Source organism: Natator depressus, chromosome 13 (assembly GCF_965152275.1).
Source record: "Natator depressus isolate rNatDep1 chromosome 13, rNatDep2.hap1, whole genome shotgun sequence".
In the NCBI taxonomy this organism is placed as follows: domain Eukaryota; kingdom Metazoa; phylum Chordata; order Testudines; family Cheloniidae; genus Natator; species Natator depressus.
Window position 1 is genome coordinate 177,349 of NC_134246.1, and position 19,283 is coordinate 196,631.

Genomic DNA, 19,283 nt, shown 5'->3' on the forward strand with positions numbered 1-19,283 from the left:
GCCTGGCCAAGGAACGGACTTACTCTGTGGCACTAGTAAGTTACAGGAGAAGTTTTGTCAGGTTGAACCAGCCACTGGCTTTCCCAACCACCATTGTCCTACAGTTGGCTAAGAGCTGTAAAGCACTTGTGGGGTCCTCAGATGGAAAGTGCCAGAGTCTTATTATTAAAACTTAAACCATCATTTGATGGCAACATCACAGCACCAAAAGTCCCTTGATTCTCACTTGTTGCCTTCCCCCACACCAGCCTTTAAATATGCTGGGGTCACCAATAAAATGTGGAGATGTAATTAATCGAGTTGCGGGGACTTAACTCAGGTCCTCCAAGAATAGCCTTCTCACCCCTTTCACTTCCCCTTTCCCCCTAAATTAAATCAACTACGCTCACATACTCTCTCTCTGCACTCTCCCTACCTCCTCACTAAGTCTCTGCCTCCCAGTCACACTCCTCTCACCTCATTCTCTCTCTGCACACTCCTTCTCTCCAGATGTGGATGGGCTCCCAGGGATGATGCTCTCCCTTATCCCAGGCTTGCAGGGCAGGGGTAGAATACTGTTGGAATAAGGTGACCATTTACTAACAAAAGCCAGGATACTCTCCCCCCCACACCCTGACTCTGATCTGTACAGGCTGCTCAGGGTTTGTGTCCCCCACCCTATGTTCTAGCTCCTCTCCCCATCTCTGTTCTCTTCCCTGGGCTTTATTTCTGTCCTCTCCACTCCTCGCTTTTGCTGCATGGAACGAGGAAGTGAACTGAGACCAGCATGGGTGACAGAGAGGTGCCTGGTGGACACAATAAGAGTTTAGTTCTGAGACATAGACTAGGGCACAGTGAGACAGGACCTTGAAGGCTCTGTTAATAGGAGCAACTGAAAGAGTTACAATATCCAGTCACTTCAGAGACCTGCATCCTGGTACTATAATTGAAGTGGACAGGAAGGGGAGGAAAGATGTGAGTGCATCTCATCACATAGGATTGTTGAATTGGTGCCTTCAAAGACTGCTTTCTAATAACATGAGAGAGCTGACAGACAACAGTCAAGCTCTGCTGGAATCATTCCACTGTGGTCCTGCTCCATCTGCCTGATTACACTATTAAAGAGAAAAGGAGGACAGTAAGAGACTGTGTTCATCTGTGTAGCAGGTTCTCAGGAAAGAGATGCTTGAGAGCGCCTTCAGAAAGATGAGAGAACTTGGGACTGCCAGCACCAGCAAGACTGCTCCTTGCACTGTTCCTCCTGCCCTTGAAGAACCAGCTCCTCTGCTCTTTGCCTGCATCCAATGTCAGAGTTCCCTGCTGCTGGGATAGGATGTCCACCTGTCTGTGGAAGTGTCTAACAGGACCGGTGGTAAGAAGGCTGTGCATCTGCTGCTGAGGTCCCTGTCCGTGCAGTACAGAGGCATGGCCATTACCCAGCTCTGGAAGGAGAAGCTTCATTTCCTTCTCAAAGATAACCAAGGTAAGGTCTGTACCACATGCAACCACAATGTAGTCTGACCCGACAGGCACAGACACTCCAGCTCCAGAAAACCACTTCCAGACCCTACCTTCCACTTGGAGAGAAGTATGTTTAGTTTCCAAATGTGTGAAGAGTTGACCGAATAACCAAGTGTCGCCAACTTGATTTACTGTTAGTGGGGGCCACATGGGGACCCTATCCCTATTACTGGGGTGCAAATTCAAAGCCTAGCTGGGACTATGTAGCTATTAAAAAGATGGGGCATGGGTAGTCTTGAGCACTACCATCCCAGCAGAATTACCCAGGCTAAGACTAGACTGAACTCATCACCATTTGTTCCAGCCTGGGTGCCTGATGCACAGTCCAAGAGGGCACAGGGAGAAGGTCATCTGCTGAGGCTGACAGCATGCTGAAGGACGAAGCCTCCCCCAGTACGTACTTTGGACGGGAGGAGATCAGCATTTGCAAAGCCCAGCTCACTACTGAAGTAAAAGGAGGGGTCAGTCACTTTGTTACTGCAGCAGTGAGAACACAGTGACCTCTATAGCCACAAGCAGGACAAGTTTTGTTGGGCTGAGTGGCTCAGAGATGATCTTTTCCACTATGGAACTAAAACTAATAGACCATTGGGTGTGGGTTGGGAGATAGCAGGCTAGGCTGCATTGCCATGTACAGCCCCTCCTCCCCCGCCGCCCCCAAACTGTCCCAGCTCACTTGTTGGACCGGACAACCACAATGGTTCTTTCTGGCCTTAGAATCAATGGCACAGGACTTCAGAGATCCCTAAAGCACATCATAAACCCTGCACTCCAGTCTAGAGCACAAGGGATACAATAGGAGCTCACAAGCAGGCGGTGCAGATTGGCAGAAGTGAGAGGTCAAGAGGCTCACCTTAGAAGATGGACAACCACCAGTGGCTCCCAGATAGCCTGTTCTAATCTCCTCAACCCCTAGAAGCTTCTCACTTATTCTTTCTTACCTCCAGAACACTTACTTCTCTTCACCGCTCCCAGAGTGCAGTGCATTACCAGCCAACCATAGCACAGATCAGCCTCCTAGCCCCCTGGTGGAGTGTGTGATGGCAGTTACAGACAGGGCTCATTTATAGAGACAGGAGGTATGGCTAAGGGCAAACTGACTCTCCCTGAGCTGAGCAACTTATTCTGCAATAGGCATGACCCAGAGCTAGAGCCAACTGCACTGAAGACAGGCTGCATTTATTATTTCTTTATAGCCCCCAAGGGTGAACTGGCTACAAGGCTGGCATTACTCACAAAGCAGGGTGGGGAAGACCAGCAGAAGCCACTATAGCTGAAAGTCCATCATCTGTTTTTTTACTAAGAATTGATGCCTTGGATTCCACTAATATCACAGGAAAGAGAAAAACCAAGGAAGAAAAATTGCAACAAATGTTTAATACAGAAAGACAAACTCCACACATGGCATTTGGGAAAAGCCTCAGCCCGCTGACAGAGCAGTGGAAGAGGAACCACATAACGGTAACACTAAAGCATCACCGGGGGCATGGAGATGAAACAGATACACATCAACAAAACATGGAGGAGATATTTACTGCATTAAGCTGTGCATGTTCTCCCTGAGGAACGGGAAGGAGCTGTTTCTCAGCATGGGACAGGGAGTACGTTCCAGCTGCTTGGTCAACTGAGTTAACTGTTTGTTCAGCCAAGGCTTGTAAGTAATGCTGACAGGGACATTTCAAGCCATCGCTCAGAGGCGTAGGGGGGTGTGTGTGTACACGCGCGCGCGCATGCGAGAAAGCAATGCCCAGCAGTATAGCAAATCCCCCCTGCTTCTCTGCTGGGGTAAGAGACTAGTCTACTTCCTTCGTTTGCAGAAAGCTCTCATCCCTTGGAGTGCAAGCGGCTCTCCCCCCCACATGGCTGGGTATTAAGTTGTCTCACACAGTGCTACACTCATTGGGGTGTAGTTTAACTACATAAACACATGTACGAGACACAGTGGTCTTAGCTCTACTGGTGGCAGTTCCCTTGGCCCAGCTGCCAGATTTTCCAGCTCTTCAGGGGCCCCTGTAACCAGTTTCATCCCAAGTTCAACCGAAGGAGAAGGATACAGAGGAAGAAAGCAAAACATGGCTGAGCTCTTTATAAGTGTCCATGTCTTTATTGGGCTGATTTGCTCTTGTAAGAGGTCTTCACACAGCCCCAGGCAGTTCAGAAAACCATAGGACCCTCCTAGAGCATGAGGTGCAGTCATTCTCCTCTTGCTCTTTTTCCAGAAGGTTTTTACTAAACATCTATCGCTGGCTTTGCAGATAATCCCCAAATATGAATGGGGGATCCCAAGGAGTGGGGGACAGGTTACAGGTACATCCTTTGAGAGTTTTCACTCCCTTTGCCTTAGCTTCCCCCAGTACTTCCCCAATGCTACGGTATCAGAACTTTGACCCTTTCTTCTGACTCCATATTTGGTGCCTGTCAGATGCATCTCCAGCCCCTGAGAACTATGAACAAAGCAAATAATTGCATTGCTTTCTCTTGCGTAGCAGACTGGGCTCTGTACAGCCCGGCAGCATGCTGCGCTTACCATCCCTTCACCCCACCCAGACAGGGCCCAGAAGACTCACCGTGCATCTTGACTGCAGTCAGAATCTGAAGGGCTACAGAAGCATCAGCACTGTGGCTGCTAGATCCCAGCGTACAGCAGGTGCTACTATCCTGAGCCCTGGTCCCAAGGTGGGTTCTCTCCAGGGAGGGGAGTTTATGCTGGATGGTGGAGCTGCACAGGAGTCAGCAACATTCATTCTAATTAAAGTCACATTTAAGCCATGTTAAATGTTGTCTTATTACATTCTCAGCCTAATGCCCACCTAGCCCAACATCCCCTGCGTCCAGGCAAAACCATCCCAACTAGGCACTGATTTCTCACTATACTATGCCCATCCCCGTGGCATCAGGGTGCCTCAGCTATCAAGGAGAAAAGAGTATCAGCCTGGCATTTTAAGGGGAAGACGCTGCATCTCCCTAGAACTGCACTCTGGTGCCCACAGAGTTGTTGAACTAGCAGATAACAGTTTCCACTGCATCCTCACTGGAAGGGAGCAAATTCCTTTATTCCTTTCCCATAATTCAGAGGGAAGTGAGGGCATCACTCCATACATTCTCAGGCTGCCAGGAGAAAATGTACCCTTCATGGGTCCAGTCCAGCCTCATGAAGGTAGCAAAACCCTTCCCCCTCCACAAAACAAAGCCACCATGTGAACCTAGTGACATTTTATTGCCCTTTCTGCCCTATAGGGCAGCCCTAGAGCCAAGTCAAAGGGGACAAGGCATATTCACAACAACAAGATGCAGCTTCTCATTGTCCCAGGAAACAAATCAAGGGTGGCAGTGTTGGCAGTTGCCAGAGGAGACCAGCAAGTCACACTTTGCATTTGCAAACTTCTTCCAGATTGGAAAAGCTCTTCCCTCAAACGTCAACCCCATCATTCTCCCCGTGTTCAGGGAATGACCAGACGCACCAGAAAGGCAGCTGTTAGAGACCCCAACTGCAGAAGCATTAAAGTTCACTCTGTGTGAAGTCCTTAATTTTGTCCATGTTGTGATCTACTGCACCAGTGAGAAACTGAACCCAGCCTTCCTCCGATGGGGGACACACATGGCTTGCCCTGCAGGAAAGGGAGAGGCATTAGAATGACTTTGAGGTACTGTATATCTAGGCACCTCCAAACTACAGAGTGCCAAGTACCACAGGACCATGTCACAAAGAGCTAGACTACTACAGGGTTATAAAGGAAAGGTCTCTGCAGCCTCAGAGTGCCCTTGTCAGGGCGGGAGTTATCTGTACCTCCTGCCTACCCCCAGCAGGGAGTGGTCTCTGGACAACACCCTAGATACACCACCACCCTTTGCCTCACCAGTCTGGCAGGTTTAGGTTGGACATTAGGAAAAAATTCCTAACTATCAGGGTGGTTAAGCACTAGAATAAATTGCTTAGGAAGGTTGTGGAATCTCTATCACTGGAGATTTTTAAGAGCAGGTTAGACAAACACCTGCCAGGGATGGTCTAGATAACACTTAGTCCTGCCATGAGTGCAGGGACTGGACTAGATGACCTCTTGAGGTCCCTTCCAGTTCTATGATTCTTTGCTGCATGCTGGTCTGTGTGTGTGTGGCGGCAGGGGAAAGTAAGGGAGACAAATCTGTCATCTCTACCCTCGCTATGTCCACTCCTCACTAATTCCCAGCAATTTCTGTAACCGCCTGCCCATCCAGTGCCCTGCATCCCCACCCCCTACAGGGAGGGGTCTCTGCCACACTTTGTATCCACAATTCAATAAGGATGTTGATAAATTGGGCAAGGTTCAGAGAAAAGCCAAGAAAATGACTAAAGGATTAGAAAACATGCCTCATACTGACTGAGCTCCTTGAGTGTTTTTAGCTTACCGAACAGAAGGTAAATGGGTGACTTGATTAGTCTATAAGCACCTACATGGGGAGCAAATATTTAATAAGGGGCTCTTCAGTCTAGTAAAGGTATAACATGAGCCAATGGTTGGATGTTGAAGCCAGACAAACTCAGTCTGGAAATATGGTGTAAGTTTTTAACAGTGGGGATAATTAACCATTGGAACAATTTATCCAGGGCTGTGGTGGAGTCTCCATCCCGGTTGATTTTTGTTTTAAGGATATGGTCTAGTTCAAAAGGAATTATTGTGGGGCAGATCTCTGGCCAGTGTTACACAGGACATCAAACTAGATGATCACAATGGCCCCTTCTGGTCCTCGACTCTGTGAAACCCCCATATCCTCTCTCCCCACAGCCATCACTCCCTTTGGGGCAATCAGGGTAATTCCCAAAGGTTCACACTGGCTCTCCACAAGCCTTCTGAGGAGCCCAGGCTGGTCACGTCTGGCACAGCTTCTCTAACAACATCCAGAAAGAGGGCAACCTCTCGCCCCCTCCCCTCCAGAAACACTCTGAGCTCAGGAAGGCCCAAAGGCCATACTCACTTTGTAATTTCTAGGACTTTCTTTAATACAGAGGCCAGTTTGGCAGCCTAAAAGGAAGCAAAAGGGAAAACGATTGAGCCAATGTGGCAAGCATGGTCCCAGCACTGCTGTGGGGAGTCAAGGACACATGCAGGAATCCTCTATCATAGGAGGCATCCTAGCATAGCCGGGGGGAGGAAGAGACAACTCTAAACCCAGCAAGCGAGGTGACCACCTAAAGCTGTTGTGGGGAGCTACCCCCAGCCTAGCGCTGCCATGGAGGAGGAACTATTCCCAACCACAGAGGCAGCTCTGGGTCTCTGCTCCCTTGGGCAGTGGCACCCAGACACCTCTAGGGGTCACACAGCTATGACAAGATGGCAGTACAGTACAGACCCGTTTACACGTGGATGTCAGGAGTCAAGCTGTCACGACCGCGTGTTAACAGACCGCGGGTTAAGAGAGCCATGCTGAAAAAAAGTGTCTGATTCACTTAGAAAAAAAATGCCGTTATTTTCTGCTTCTTATGAAGTCTGTCATTCGCCACAGATGAATGATTTTGATATTTTCCGCATTTTGCTCCTCCATAAATCTTACAACAGCACTAAGGGCTTCTGTGGGCAAAATTGACCTTTTCAACGACATCCTCGCCATCACTTTCGCGGTCCGACGTAGCCTTGCAGGCTGTTAATATTTCTTCCTCAGACAGAAGTTCTGAAGTCGGGCAATCTTCATCCATCTCCAGCCATTCGGTAATGATTTCCAGCGACATATCCAAACTAAAATCTTGTCATTTGAAAGAGAAGTTTACCTTTATCCTCTTTTGTCTGCGTGCGTGTTTGTAGGACATCGTCTTCCGAAAATCCTTCAGAGTCTGGCTCTGAATCAGTGCCACTGCTGGAGTTTTCCAAGTCTGAGCCGTCTTTGACAGAAAAGGCATCACCAAGAGCCTTCATACAGCAATTTTCAATGGACTTTTGTTTTACTCCGTCCCAAGCTTTAACTAAATAAATAATTTCCTTCATGTTTATCTGTTTCAGGAATTCAGAAATGCCTGAAGACGTGCATGACACGATCGCCGAAATCAGCTCCCGTCAATAATTGTTTTTAAAAATACTGAATAATACCCTGGTCTAAAGATTGACTTTTTGATGTTGTGTTGAACGGTAGGTATAGCACTCGAATTTTTCCATCACTCGATACCAGTGATTTGGCCGGAGGATGGGCCAGACAACTGTCAAGTAGCAAAAGTGCTTTGGCTTCGAGTTTCTTCGACCGCAGATGCTTACGAACAGCTGGAACAAAGCTGTTGTGGAACCAGTCGTCGAAAATGAGTCTCATCATCCAAGCATTTTCGCTGTTAGCATATACTACTGACAGTTTGGCTCTACTGAGGTGATTAAAGCAGCGAGAGTTATGAACGCGGCCAACTAGAAGAGGGGCAAGCTTATAGCTGCCTGTCTTATTACTACAAAAAAAAAAAGTCACACGATCTTATCTTTTTAAATCCGGCTGTTTTCTGTCTCGTAATTAAAGGCTAAAGTCTTATCTGGTAGCAGTTTTGCAAATAAAGCTGTTTCATCACAATTATAAAGTTGTTCGTTGTGGTAGTCTTCATTTTGTAAAACAGATTTTAACTTGGTAGGAAACGTGTTCGCAGCTAATTCATCGGCTGATCAGCTCTCTCCAGAAATCAATACCTGCGCTATGCCATGATGCTTTTTAAAACGACTTATATACCGCTTGCTGGCTTGGAATGATTCATGCCCCGTTAAATTTCCAAATTTTTTCGCTTGGGCTTGAAGATTCGGCCCACTGAGTGGCGTTCCTTTCAGCCTTTCCTGAGCAAACCCTGTGCGCACGGCTGTGTCTACTGTGGGTTTTGCTGAACATCGCACACGTTTTCGCCTAAGCCCCGCGGCAGAATCGATATGTTGTACAAAGCCGTCCAGTTTAGATTCTTTTTTTAGCCATCCTCGGAGTAGATTCGGCCATCCCAATAGCTTTTGAAACCTTGGCCTGGGTTTCTCCGCTATTTACTCGATCTGTTGCAGCTAGCTTTTCTTCTACAGTGTAGGAACACTGACTGTATATATTATACATCTCTCTAACGTGACAATGACTAAGCGTGCGTGATACGTCTTTACCAATATCGGTAAAGACATACAATAATATATACAATAATTCCACTCCGCACTTCCTGTCAATTTCTATGTCAGTGAGTTAGTGAGCAAATCTGTAGTGCTACATATCAAGTTCTGCGTGTTAACGAGTCTCACGTGTTAAATAGGTAGCACTGGGAAGCATGGCGCTACCGTGCGTTAAGCAGATTTGTGCGTAAACAGGTCTGTACTGTATCAGCACAGACCATGTACCCTCTCCATGTACTCTCTCCTTCCTGGTGGGCTCAAGACCCTGCGAGAGAACGAAGAGAACCGCACGGAGAAGCTTACTCTGGAAGCCAAGTGGGTGTGACCCAACAAAAAACAGGCAGTCTTCAAACTCAAAAACTTGCCACTGGGCCGGGGCCGATTACCAACTGCCCTTAGAAACACTAGCTCCCACTTTTATTTTCTCTGTTCCCTGCAGGAGCCAGGCTGATGCCCTTTGCTCATGAGCTGGGGAGTGGTAGGTACTTACATTGAGTCGCACAGACAGCTGGTTCATGGGCGGATACATGCTTAGTGCCAGCTCATCAACACTAGGGCAGAAGACAGAGGTTTCAGTATGAGAGAGGGAGCTGAGCAGTCAGCCCAACCAATGGATGGGCAAAGGCTATGCCTCCCACCAAACACGTTAACTGTGGGAGCGAGTCAGGCTCTGAACAGCTCAGCAGGAAACCAACATCAGCTGTATCTAACAAATACATCTCTTTTCTGTCCCAATCCTCGTGACCACCCATCCCCCATCACAACTATCCCTGGCCTAGTCACAGCAACTCTCTTACAGACTATTCCAGGGCCCCAGTCTCACAAAGGCCCCACTCCCATCATGAGTGCAGAGGGAAACCCTTGCATAATGCAGTTCCCTGACCTAGCCGGCCTACAAGGACTGCCCTAGCACAGGTAACATTGAGAGGGGAAAGAGACTGACTCACCTCGGGCTGATCTCATTGGTGATGTCTGCAAGGTCATCTAGCTGAGCCACTTGTTCTGGGGTGTCTGCTTTGCCGTGAAGCTTCACTGCACCCAAGAGCTTCTTCAGGCAGGCTTTGGAGGCCTTCATCAGCCCCATGCAGGGACTAAGTAGCTTCCGGTCAGCCTCAGACCAGTACGTGTCCCTATTGCCCCGAGAGCCCAGCTCCTCATCCTCCATGATGTCACTGTAGGGGTCCTGATCTTCCCTCTGAGCCTGAGAACACATATATTGGAAAGCAAGAGCCCACCACCTGTCCCCATAGTGCCCCTGAGGAAAGAGGTGAGTACTAGCTAGAGCCTGCTCAAGTAGTTTGCAGGGCAATGTCTTCAGGATTGGAGTCGGACACCTGAGACCTTTTCTCCTTTGGGAATTAGCTTAAAAATCAACCCCTCAGGCACACCAGGCCACTGATCAGCAACAGCCTAGCAGGCAGTCCCCGCTCTAACCCTACACCAGCAAACTAAGCCATGCAAAGACAAAATAAGGAACTGGCTTCACAGAAGCCACATATTAAGTAGTGGAACTAGGCTGAGGTTTGGACACTCAACAAGATCCACGGATTGCATGACACTGTTTTGGGTCAGAATCAAGATATAGGAGCTATGACAACCTGGATAAATGTCACGGATTTACAGGATCTGTGCTACGCCCCAGCTTTTAAACAGTCCCTTGTAGGTATTCCTTCAGAATGCCAGACCCTTAGGGGGGTCCTTCCTGTCCACAGGGGTAGGCCACATAGCCTCAACACTCCTGAGACTGAGCCTCTGGGCTCCAACATTCCAGTTTCACAACGTGAGCTCTGCCCAGCAAGTTCCACTGCAACAGACTCCTGTCCAAAGACTTTTTACCCCCTTCAAAGATCCACGCACTATGCAAGTATTTGCAGTGACACCAGGCAACCTTTTCAAAACAGAGTATGGCTTTTAGTCAATTGAAACACAGCATCAGGAAGTCCTTAGATTACATAAAGCAGCAAAAGTGAACACAGTCCACACTGGACAAAGCTCTCTATAGGAACCATCTTGGTTTCCTTTTTCTTTCTCTCTCTCTTTGTGTGAGTCCCAGGTGAGAGGTCTTATACCCCGCACGAGCAAGTTCTTATCCTAGTCTCCTGTCACTTCTGTCTTCCTCCTGCAAACCATGCTGAGTTTACATATTACCGCTGGTGGGGTTTCCCATGGATAGGTGTCAATTGTTCAGCCCTTGGGGTTCCCATTATCCTTCCAGACCCTCCATTGATATGGGTCTGTTACAGCCAGTCTTTAAAACCTAGTCATACCACGCCAGACAGTTAGGTGACACACACATCTGCTTTGCTTCAGGAGCAGTTTAACCCTTTGTCACACTGGGTAACAATCAATAACCAAGAAAGTCATTGCCATGCATATCAGTCATAAAAATATTTCAGAGAATTCCCAATTCACCACAGTAGAAAACCACATTTCTGTTTCATTACAGCATCACTGCAGGACCACCACCCCCCCGCAACAGTTGGCTCTGTCCCCAGCAAAAATAAAGGGACTTCCTCACCTGCTCCATCTCCTCCACCGCATCCCTGACCACACCCAGATAGGCGGCCATGGCTGACAAGACTGCTGCATGGTTATCTGCACACAGAAGTCAAAAGAGAGAAGGATGAAAGGCGACTGTACAGATGTTACCAGCTACCCAGCATCCACCATACTCCTCTAGGTCACTGGATCAGTCACCGCCACAGAACTCCAGGGTCACCATGCAGGTGACCCCACCTGGCTCCTGAGCATGTAATGGCTCTAGGAATGGCATCATTTCTGCTGTAGGAGCTAGGCTCCAAGATACCAGCTGCAGTGTTCCCCTTTAGTAGGTTCAGGGACTGTCGATTTCTGAAGCCCATATCCCCCACTCCGGTTGGGAGTGCAGAGCTCTGCACTCCTTGCATCCGTGTCGCTCACCTTGTGGCAGATGGGAAATCTGCTCACATGCCTCCCATATGCTACCAGTTGATATAAGCTGCTCCTGAGACAAACTGAAAAAGAAGAGAGTCCCTCAGGGTGCTGGGACCTATAAACATTGACAAGGGGATACCCTGCACTTAGCAAGAGGCAGGAAATATGGAGCTCCAAGAATCAGGCCAAGAATCTGTGCTGAGAACAACCTACTCCAAATTGCACAAGTTACCCAGCAACACAAATATTCCCCCCACCTCCTTCACAAGAGTCCTACCTCTCCCAGGCCTCCCCTCCCTGCCACATGCAGAGCTACATTCAACCCTCTGTGCAGGGGGTCATATTTACAGTTGGTTACTGTTTTGGGATGAGAAGGTGTGCACAGGGCTTTCATTTTCTTTCCCCATCTACTTAACCTATCAACATTTAATGGGGGTACTGCTCGATCAGTATTACCTCTGCAGTGGACTACTGAGAATCACGTCTGTGAGCTGGATCATTCCTTCCACTACCTCGGCAGTCGCATCTCGCACCATCTTCCGCAGAGTGGTACCTAGATGAGATTGAGCAAGGAATGATGCAGCCTGACACTATCACAGTGAAAGCCAGCCCCTCTCCAAACACAGACAAGGTCAAACAGGTAGGTGCTCCTACTCTCTCTCACTCACACACACACACACACCCCCCTTCTGAGGGGAAGGAGAATTGGCACAAACCTGCTCTCGCTGCCTCACCTTGGCCCTTGGGAAGCCAGTAATACACTGTGGCAGCTGCTAGGACAGCATTCTGGACGCCTTCACTCAGTTTCTGACAGTCCTGAGAACAGTGGACAAAAAGAATCAGGAATGAAAGGGGTGACACTGCAATCCCATTAAAATGCACCAGCTCCATCTGAAGGCAGACCACCTTCTTACACACTGTTGTTCTCAGCTAGGGACTCTCAAGTGGAGAGGAGTGGCAAAAAGCCAGCTGGGGGTAACATGGGAAGAAGGTGAAGGACCACAGTCCAACACACTTAGAATTATTTTGAAACATAACAACAGAGTAAGGCCGTGTCTGGTGCTCAGCTGTCTAATGCCACACCATGCTCTACGCATCAGATAGCATTCTCCCCACCCCAAGGCATTCGCATATTGGTAAACTGGTACTGTCAAGCTGGGGGGGTGGGGGGGGGGGGGAAGAAGAGCTCGTACTATTATCTTGAACTATGTGGCTCTTTTCCCATAAACACTTGGGTTGAAACCTTCCACAGCCAATGAGCCGTTCCCTCAGCTCTGACAATTCTCTATGCAACAAGACTGGGAAGCCATGTGCCGTTCTAAAGAAGAGCGAAAGGGTGCAGTTACATCCCATAAACGTCAATGAGAAGAACCATTTGTTTTATTTTTTAACCCAAACTAACTTTGTCCTAGTTCAAGGGAGCAAGACGCAGAAAGGGATTGCAATGTGGGAGAAACCTTGAGATTTTCCTTGACATGGGGCATGCACTCACCTCTGCAGAAGGCAGTGGAGGCCGCGAGAATGCCAGACTCAACTTCGTAGCTTCCTGGGATGTCGCTTTGAACGTCTGACCTAAGGAACAATTCAATGGAGTCAGGACATTAGGCACTGTCTCAGTCAAAGGGGGCAATACCAGCCCCTTTCCCTCCATCTGCCCCATCTGTTAGATAAAGCCGACATCAGTTCCCAGTTAGGAAACTCAGCTTAAGGAAAGAGATGGCAGCAATTCAGAGGAACACAAACTGTTGAACTGATCAGACGAAGGTCCATCTAGCCCAACGTCATGTCTCCAGTGGGACCAGCTGCTTGACAGGAAGGGGCAAGAAACTCTAAAATGTTTGTAAGGATACTTATGAAATTGAAAATTAAAGTTAGTTTAACGTTAGTTAAGAAAATAATATATTTCCTAGTAAGGAAGAAAATGACCTACCCAGCAAAGGAATGAAGACTGTGAAAATAGTGAGTTATGAGACCAGACTGTAGAATGGGGAAAATATCGTTCAGCAAGCAACGAATACAGCGCAGAACCCGACGCTCCTGCATTTGGTTCCAGAGCTCCTAGGTTCGAGCCCAGCCCCTGGCATCTGTCCCCGCTACAGAGCCCTCCCCTCGGCGCCAGCCCGCCCAGGCCCAGGCGGGCCCTTACCTAGCGTGTCCCAGAAGCGCTGCTGCTCGAAGGTCTCGCTGCTCTCCCGCGACTCCCCTTCTGCAAAGACACCAGCGCAGCAGCTCAGAAGGGGCCGCCCCGCCCGCCTCCCGGACTACGGCGCCCCACCCCGCCGCGGGTCCCCCGGCGCCGCCAGGCCCGGCCCAGAGGCTCCCCTCCCGCCGCCCCTGAGCGCGGCCGCACCTCGGATCCGGGCCAGCGCCGTCCGCAGCGCTTCGCGGAGGTGCCGCAGCGGCGCCGGCGCGGGCCCCGCAGCCCCAGGCTCGCGCTCCATCCGCTCCCTCGCACGCACTCCCCGCGGCGCCCGCTCGAGCGATCTGCGCATGCTCACGAGCCGCGCCGGAAGGCGCCGCCCTCGCTCGCCGGCCGCTCCCAGGGGCGCGCGGCGCAGCGTTAAAAGGGCCGCACGGGGACGGAACCCGAGGGCGCAAAAGTTGGCAAAAATGGAGCGAGAACGGAAGCGGGCGGCGGTTAAAGGCGCTCGAGCCCGCCCCCCATTCAGTTCCGGCCTCGCACGGACCCCGATCAGTGTGGCACCGGAACGACTTCCGCTCTCACCCGGAACCAATTCGAGAGGTGCTGAGCCCGTTTCCGCGCCTGCCAAGCCGCCTCGGCCTGTGATTTCTTGGACTTGCTTGTTGCCCCTGGTTTGTGTCTCCTGCTTTAAGGGGCTTCCAAAGGCGGGGCTACGTCTTCTAATTTCCTGCCCGAGAGCCTGATTGGCTCCTGCTTGCACAATCCCGCTAACCAAAGAAAGGATCTGGAGGAGACTGGCAGTCCCCAGGGCCAATGGGGAGAGACCAACGCTCCACGTTCCGGCCAATGAGGGACGGGATTCAGGGCACCGAGATCCCGGGCGGGGGAGTACCGACTCTTCCTCCACGCGCTTTGTTTCCGCACAGCCCATAGTGAAGTGGGAGGTCATGGGGGTCACGCTCCCCGGGGGGGGGAGGGGGCAGCGGACCCCTTAGAGTGAAACACCTTGTGCCAGGGCCAGCACTGGACCCATTAGGCAAGACTTGCTGGTCCCTGCCAGGAGGCACTAGGGCAGCGGGGCCTAGCTGAAGGTCTGTGGACCTGGTCTCGCCCCTCCCCCGCACCCCAGCCTGAGAGAGGGACACGCTGGCTGTTTTCTTAGAATGCCCTGGCCCCTGCGAGCCAAGGACACGTCCAACACCAGGAACAAGCCAGGGGCCATTGTGGAGACATCTCCCTCTCCCTCCCAGCAGCCGCCGCTACAGAGCGGCTTGCGGGCGCAGCTGGCAGTGCAGCACTGGGCTGGGCAAGACACACAGGGCCCAGCACGGGGAAGATAATGGGAGACAGCAGCGCTAAGGGGGATACAGAGCCCAGCCCTTAGGGTGGGGGACAGACAGCAGGCCAGAGGGGGGGTAGGGGAAGAACCCAACAAAGTAAATATATCATTTATAGGACTATGAATAAAATTTATTAGGCTATAAAAGATTTCGGGTTAAACGATCAGTGCAATGAGCAGTAGCCAGAGCTACTGCAGGGGCTGATGCCACCACAGACTGGTGCCTGCCAGCCCTGGAATTGCATGAGGCCCCATGCATACTTCAGGCTAAAGCAGGCGAATTTTTTTCTGTTTCTACTTCATTCAGTTGCTTGATTCCACAGATAAAGTGCCAATAGGAAATAGGACTAGTTCTAGCAACGAACACCAGCAAGTGTTAATCACGAGAAACCCAATTTGCCAAGCAGAGCCAGTGAGCACCATCTGGCTACTCCACACGCTATGCAGCTTGGCAATGGGGAAGGGCATTAATGGGGTTAAAAGGTCTTCTACTGAGGGAGATGGGCTCTTCTATATCAGCCTGCGAAGGTCCTCAAAGTTCAGCATGTTATTTGCAGTTTCTGACCAGGCTGCATGAGTTGCCCCATCCATTTCAGGGGCCAGACGGTTGCTGTGCTCTAGAGTGTGATCTTCACCTCCAATAACTGCCTTACACTCTGGGCACTTGCTTCTCTCCATTGCCCCACCACAGTCACCAATCACATAAATGTGGCCATTGGGGCACTTGAACCAGTGACCTTGTGGATAACCGAAGGCACTAACAATCTGCACTCGCTCCTCCTCAGAGATTCCCAACCCAGACTCTGGCAGAGCTGTCTTTAGTTCTTCCATTTTCATCTTCACCACCTTTTCGTCCTCTTGGGTGAACTTCTTCGTTCCCTCCAGGATCTGCCGCAGAGTGGCAATTTCTCTCGAGACAGAAGTATTCATCTTTGCAGTTGCTGTTTTACATCTGGCCAGGAGACTCACCAGGTATGTAAGCCTCTGAATCTCACTCTGGAGGTCAGAGAGCTCCTGGCCAGTGAAGCTTAGTCGGGGCTTGTCCAACCACTCCTGAATTTCAGCCAGTCGCCTCCTCAATCCTTCCTTCTCGCTCACATCAAGCTTGTTCAGGGAGCTCATCAGGTCACCCAGGCGTCCATAGAAGCCAATCAAGTTCTCAAGAAGTCCAATGCTCTTTGTGGAGAGATCAGGATGTATCAGCTTCTCTTCCAGCATGAGATATTTAAGGGACAGATTTCTTCGCAGAACCGCCTTCCCTTCCAACACACCCTGCAGTCTATGCCTGCTAGTTTCAATTTCACTTACTGGACCTTGGATTCTCTCCTTCACTTTCTCTATCTCTTCCAGCCGCCTTTTCACAATGGTGCCATACCTCAAGTTCTTCCTGATGGCTGTCTGGCAGCTGGGGCAGACCTTCAGCTTGATGATATTTTCATCTTCATCCATGTAATAGTCGAAGCCTTGGACCACAAAGATGTGGCCACAATCCTCCAGCTCCACAAAGCGAGCATCTGGCTCATCCTCAAAGCCAAAAAAGATCTGAGTGATTTCATCCTGGTGACACACACGGCACTTTTTTGGGCAAGGTTCCCCACACAACCCAATGCAAGTATGACCACAGCGCAGTAGCTTAGTGCATGGTACATCGCAACGGGGCCTGTTGCATGGTTCAGAGCAAAGCTTGGTACACTGGTAGTGCTGACACCGCCACTCACATGGCTCCATGCATGGGATACACATCTCTCCACATTTCTTTTTGCACCGACTGTGGATGCAGTGGTTCTGACAGGCTTGCTGGCATGGAGGGCATTCCCTGGTGCAAGGCTGCTGACACTTGTGGGAGCAGATCAGGAAGCGCTTACATGGGCTCTTGCAGTGCTCATGAAATCGCCCTTCAAAGCAGGTATGGCAGGAACCTGGGCACGCATGGCCACAATCCAATGGGATAGGGCATTTGGTTTTGCATTTCACAGGCATCCCATGTTTCATCTCCACTGTGATCCAGCACTTCACCTGCTGGTTGTGGCCACATTTCAGTGTGACCATAACCATCTCAAGACACTGAACACTGCATTCCTGCCCACAGGACATGTTACATCTGTGCCCACATTTCAGATATTTCTGACAAGGCTCTTGACAGCAAAACTCACTCTCAGGAGTGGAGCAAGGGACCATCTGCTGGTGGCCACACTTTGGGATGGTTTTCAGCACTTTCACCATGCACTGTCCACAGCGCTCAAAGCACAACTGGGGGCAACGATGGCCATCTTTGCAGAGCACCTTTTGACAGGGCTTCATACACTGAAACTCTTTGTGCTCTAAGTCATAGGGGTGACATGCTCGAGTGCAGACGTGTCCACAATTCAGCCTGAATTCACAGGGGCGACTACAGCCCCCTTCAGGAACTCTGCAGAAGTCTGCTCCCTTGGACACCAGAGTCTTAGTGTCAGGATGGTTCTGACAGCAGAGCATCAGTGAGCGACCAATATGACCCTTCTCCCGCAGGGTGTGAATGATCTTGCTCCAGAGAGGCACCTTGCCAAGCATTCCCATATTCCCAATACAGTACAGCCCTTTCTTAGCTCTGGATAATGCTACGCAGATCCGGTTAGAAATCTGCAGGAACCCAGCTCTCTCTTCCTTATTACTCCGCACAAGTGACAGCAAGATAATGTCATTCTCCTCACCCTGATACTTATCCACCACATGAACCTTCACACCTGTGAAGATCTTGGCAGGCATGAGTTTGCGCAGACAGAAGAGCTGCCCAGTGTAGGTGGTGAGGATGGTGATCTGGGAGGGCAAGTAGTCCTGACACAAGAAGTATTTGCACAGCTCCACCACAAACTGGGCCTCATGTGGATTCTGATGGCTTTTCCCTTCCTGGATCTCCTGTTCAGGGAAGTCATGCTCCACAAAGAAAAGGTTAGATAAGATCCCCTGAAAAGAAAAGAAGGAAAAACGTTACCATGGAAAAAACATTCTAACCTTCCAGCACTGCAACCCACTCTTTCATGCCTACGGTGACCCACTTAGCAGTTCCTCTGTAGATGACTTGGATTCAGGGTGCAGGACCCTGGTCATTGCACACTTAAGGCAAATACCCCTCAGTCAGACCCCTCATAATGTACCTAGTAAGGGAGAGTTTGGGAGCTTGTTGGCCATACAGTGTCCCACTGGTACATCACTGACTATTCCAGGAATCCAGCAGCATGTAGAGGATTTGATTCCTTATCTTAATTAGAGTCCAACAACTACAATTTATTCTTTAGGTTACAAAAAGGAGTTTGTGCTAGTGGCATGTTCCCAGGCTATAAACGAGAAATCACGGCTCATTCATTCACACTACTCAGCGCGAATACTCGTGTATTTAAGGTTAGGTGGGAGAAATGGGTGATAAAATAGCCATGCACAGTGTTTATTTACTTGATACCTACTAGCTAGCGTGAAAAACACTTTCAGTATCCCACCCCCATGGGACCCTTAGACACTTTTCTCTAACACGTATATGCAATACTTGTAGTCCACATAATACAGCTTTATATGTATGAGTTTGAGAGTTTGTTATTGGACTCTGAATAAGTGTATGTACTTCATTCTCCCATCACACTATTCTCCCCCTTTCATGGCACTTCAGAGACTGGCTATTTTAGATTCTTGTCTTTCATGACAATCTTTTTCTTTCTCAATTTGTTTTGCTTTCTCAATCCCATAATTCACACCATTCCTTTTATTTTTCAGTGTTTTGTTTGATCTTACCTTCCTCTCAACCCCCATTCTCTTTGACACAGCCACCGCAGTGCTTGGCCCCTTCGACACAAACCTTACCCATTGCAGAGAAGAAAGCAAGGGTTTCTCCTCTCTTCCATAGTAAGGGCTAGTAGTGTCAGAGTCCCTGTTGATCCCTGGCTCCCTCCTCCAGTGAGGTGGAGAATGTAGCCCATGCACCTGTCTAAAGTTTCCATTCACCCTAGGTGAACATGCAAGTAGAATGTTCACTCCCTGACACTGAACAAAGAGGAACTGCCTATTAGTTGGGTTGCTCCTATCTCCCTAAGGGACAATCAGGCCATTTCAGCCAGAGACAAGCTTCTTCAGGAAAGATGGATATTCATGGATGTGGGCACAATTCTGTGGCTCTTTGAGTGCCTGAAGTTACAGTAACGGCTGCTTAATTAACTGCACTGGTTGAACATGTTTTTCCCATTAGAGCAAAACCAGGATTCCATGTTAGTGTCCACAGATTAATAGAATTTAAGGCTAGAAGGGACCCTAGTCTGACCTCCTGCATAACACAGGCCAG

At 49.6% G+C, this 19,283-nt stretch overlaps 2 protein-coding genes across 10 annotated transcripts in view; both read right to left on the minus strand.

Moving 5' to 3' along the window:
- CCNDBP1 (cyclin D1 binding protein 1) overlaps nucleotides 1–14,002 on the minus strand; it is a 78,742-nt gene extending 64,740 nt beyond the window's left edge. For 3 of the 7 annotated variants that reach the window (XR_012641716.1, XR_012641719.1, XR_012641718.1), the window contains exons 1-12: nucleotides 13,846–14,002; nucleotides 13,642–13,701; nucleotides 12,988–13,067; nucleotides 12,230–12,311; nucleotides 11,952–12,048; nucleotides 11,502–11,575; nucleotides 11,101–11,177; nucleotides 9,530–9,783; nucleotides 9,073–9,133; nucleotides 6,454–6,500; nucleotides 4,962–5,108; nucleotides 4,068–4,219 (exon numbers count right to left, since the gene is read on the minus strand). Coding sequence is in view for 3 of the 7 variants with exons in the window: in XM_074969730.1 (XP_074825831.1) it covers nucleotides 5,000–5,108; nucleotides 6,454–6,500; nucleotides 9,073–9,133; nucleotides 9,530–9,783; nucleotides 11,101–11,177; nucleotides 11,502–11,575; nucleotides 11,952–12,048; nucleotides 12,230–12,311; nucleotides 12,988–13,067; nucleotides 13,642–13,701; nucleotides 13,846–13,987 (1,083 nt within the window). In the remaining 4 variants the exon portion in view is untranslated. The other 4 variants (XR_012641717.1, XM_074969730.1, XM_074969728.1 and 1 more) reach the window with 4 other exon arrangements.
- A 1,116-nt stretch (nucleotides 14,003–15,118) lies between these two features.
- The window catches only part of ZNFX1 (zinc finger NFX1-type containing 1), a 38,319-nt gene continuing 34,154 nt past the window's right edge, over nucleotides 15,119–19,283 (minus strand). For all 3 annotated transcript variants that reach the window (XM_074969703.1, XM_074969705.1, XM_074969704.1), the window contains one exon: nucleotides 15,119–17,920. In XM_074969703.1, coding sequence (XP_074825804.1) covers nucleotides 15,488–17,920 — 2,433 coding nt within the window. In that variant the 3' untranslated portion in view covers nucleotides 15,119–15,487. The remainder of the gene's footprint in view (nucleotides 17,921–19,283) is intronic.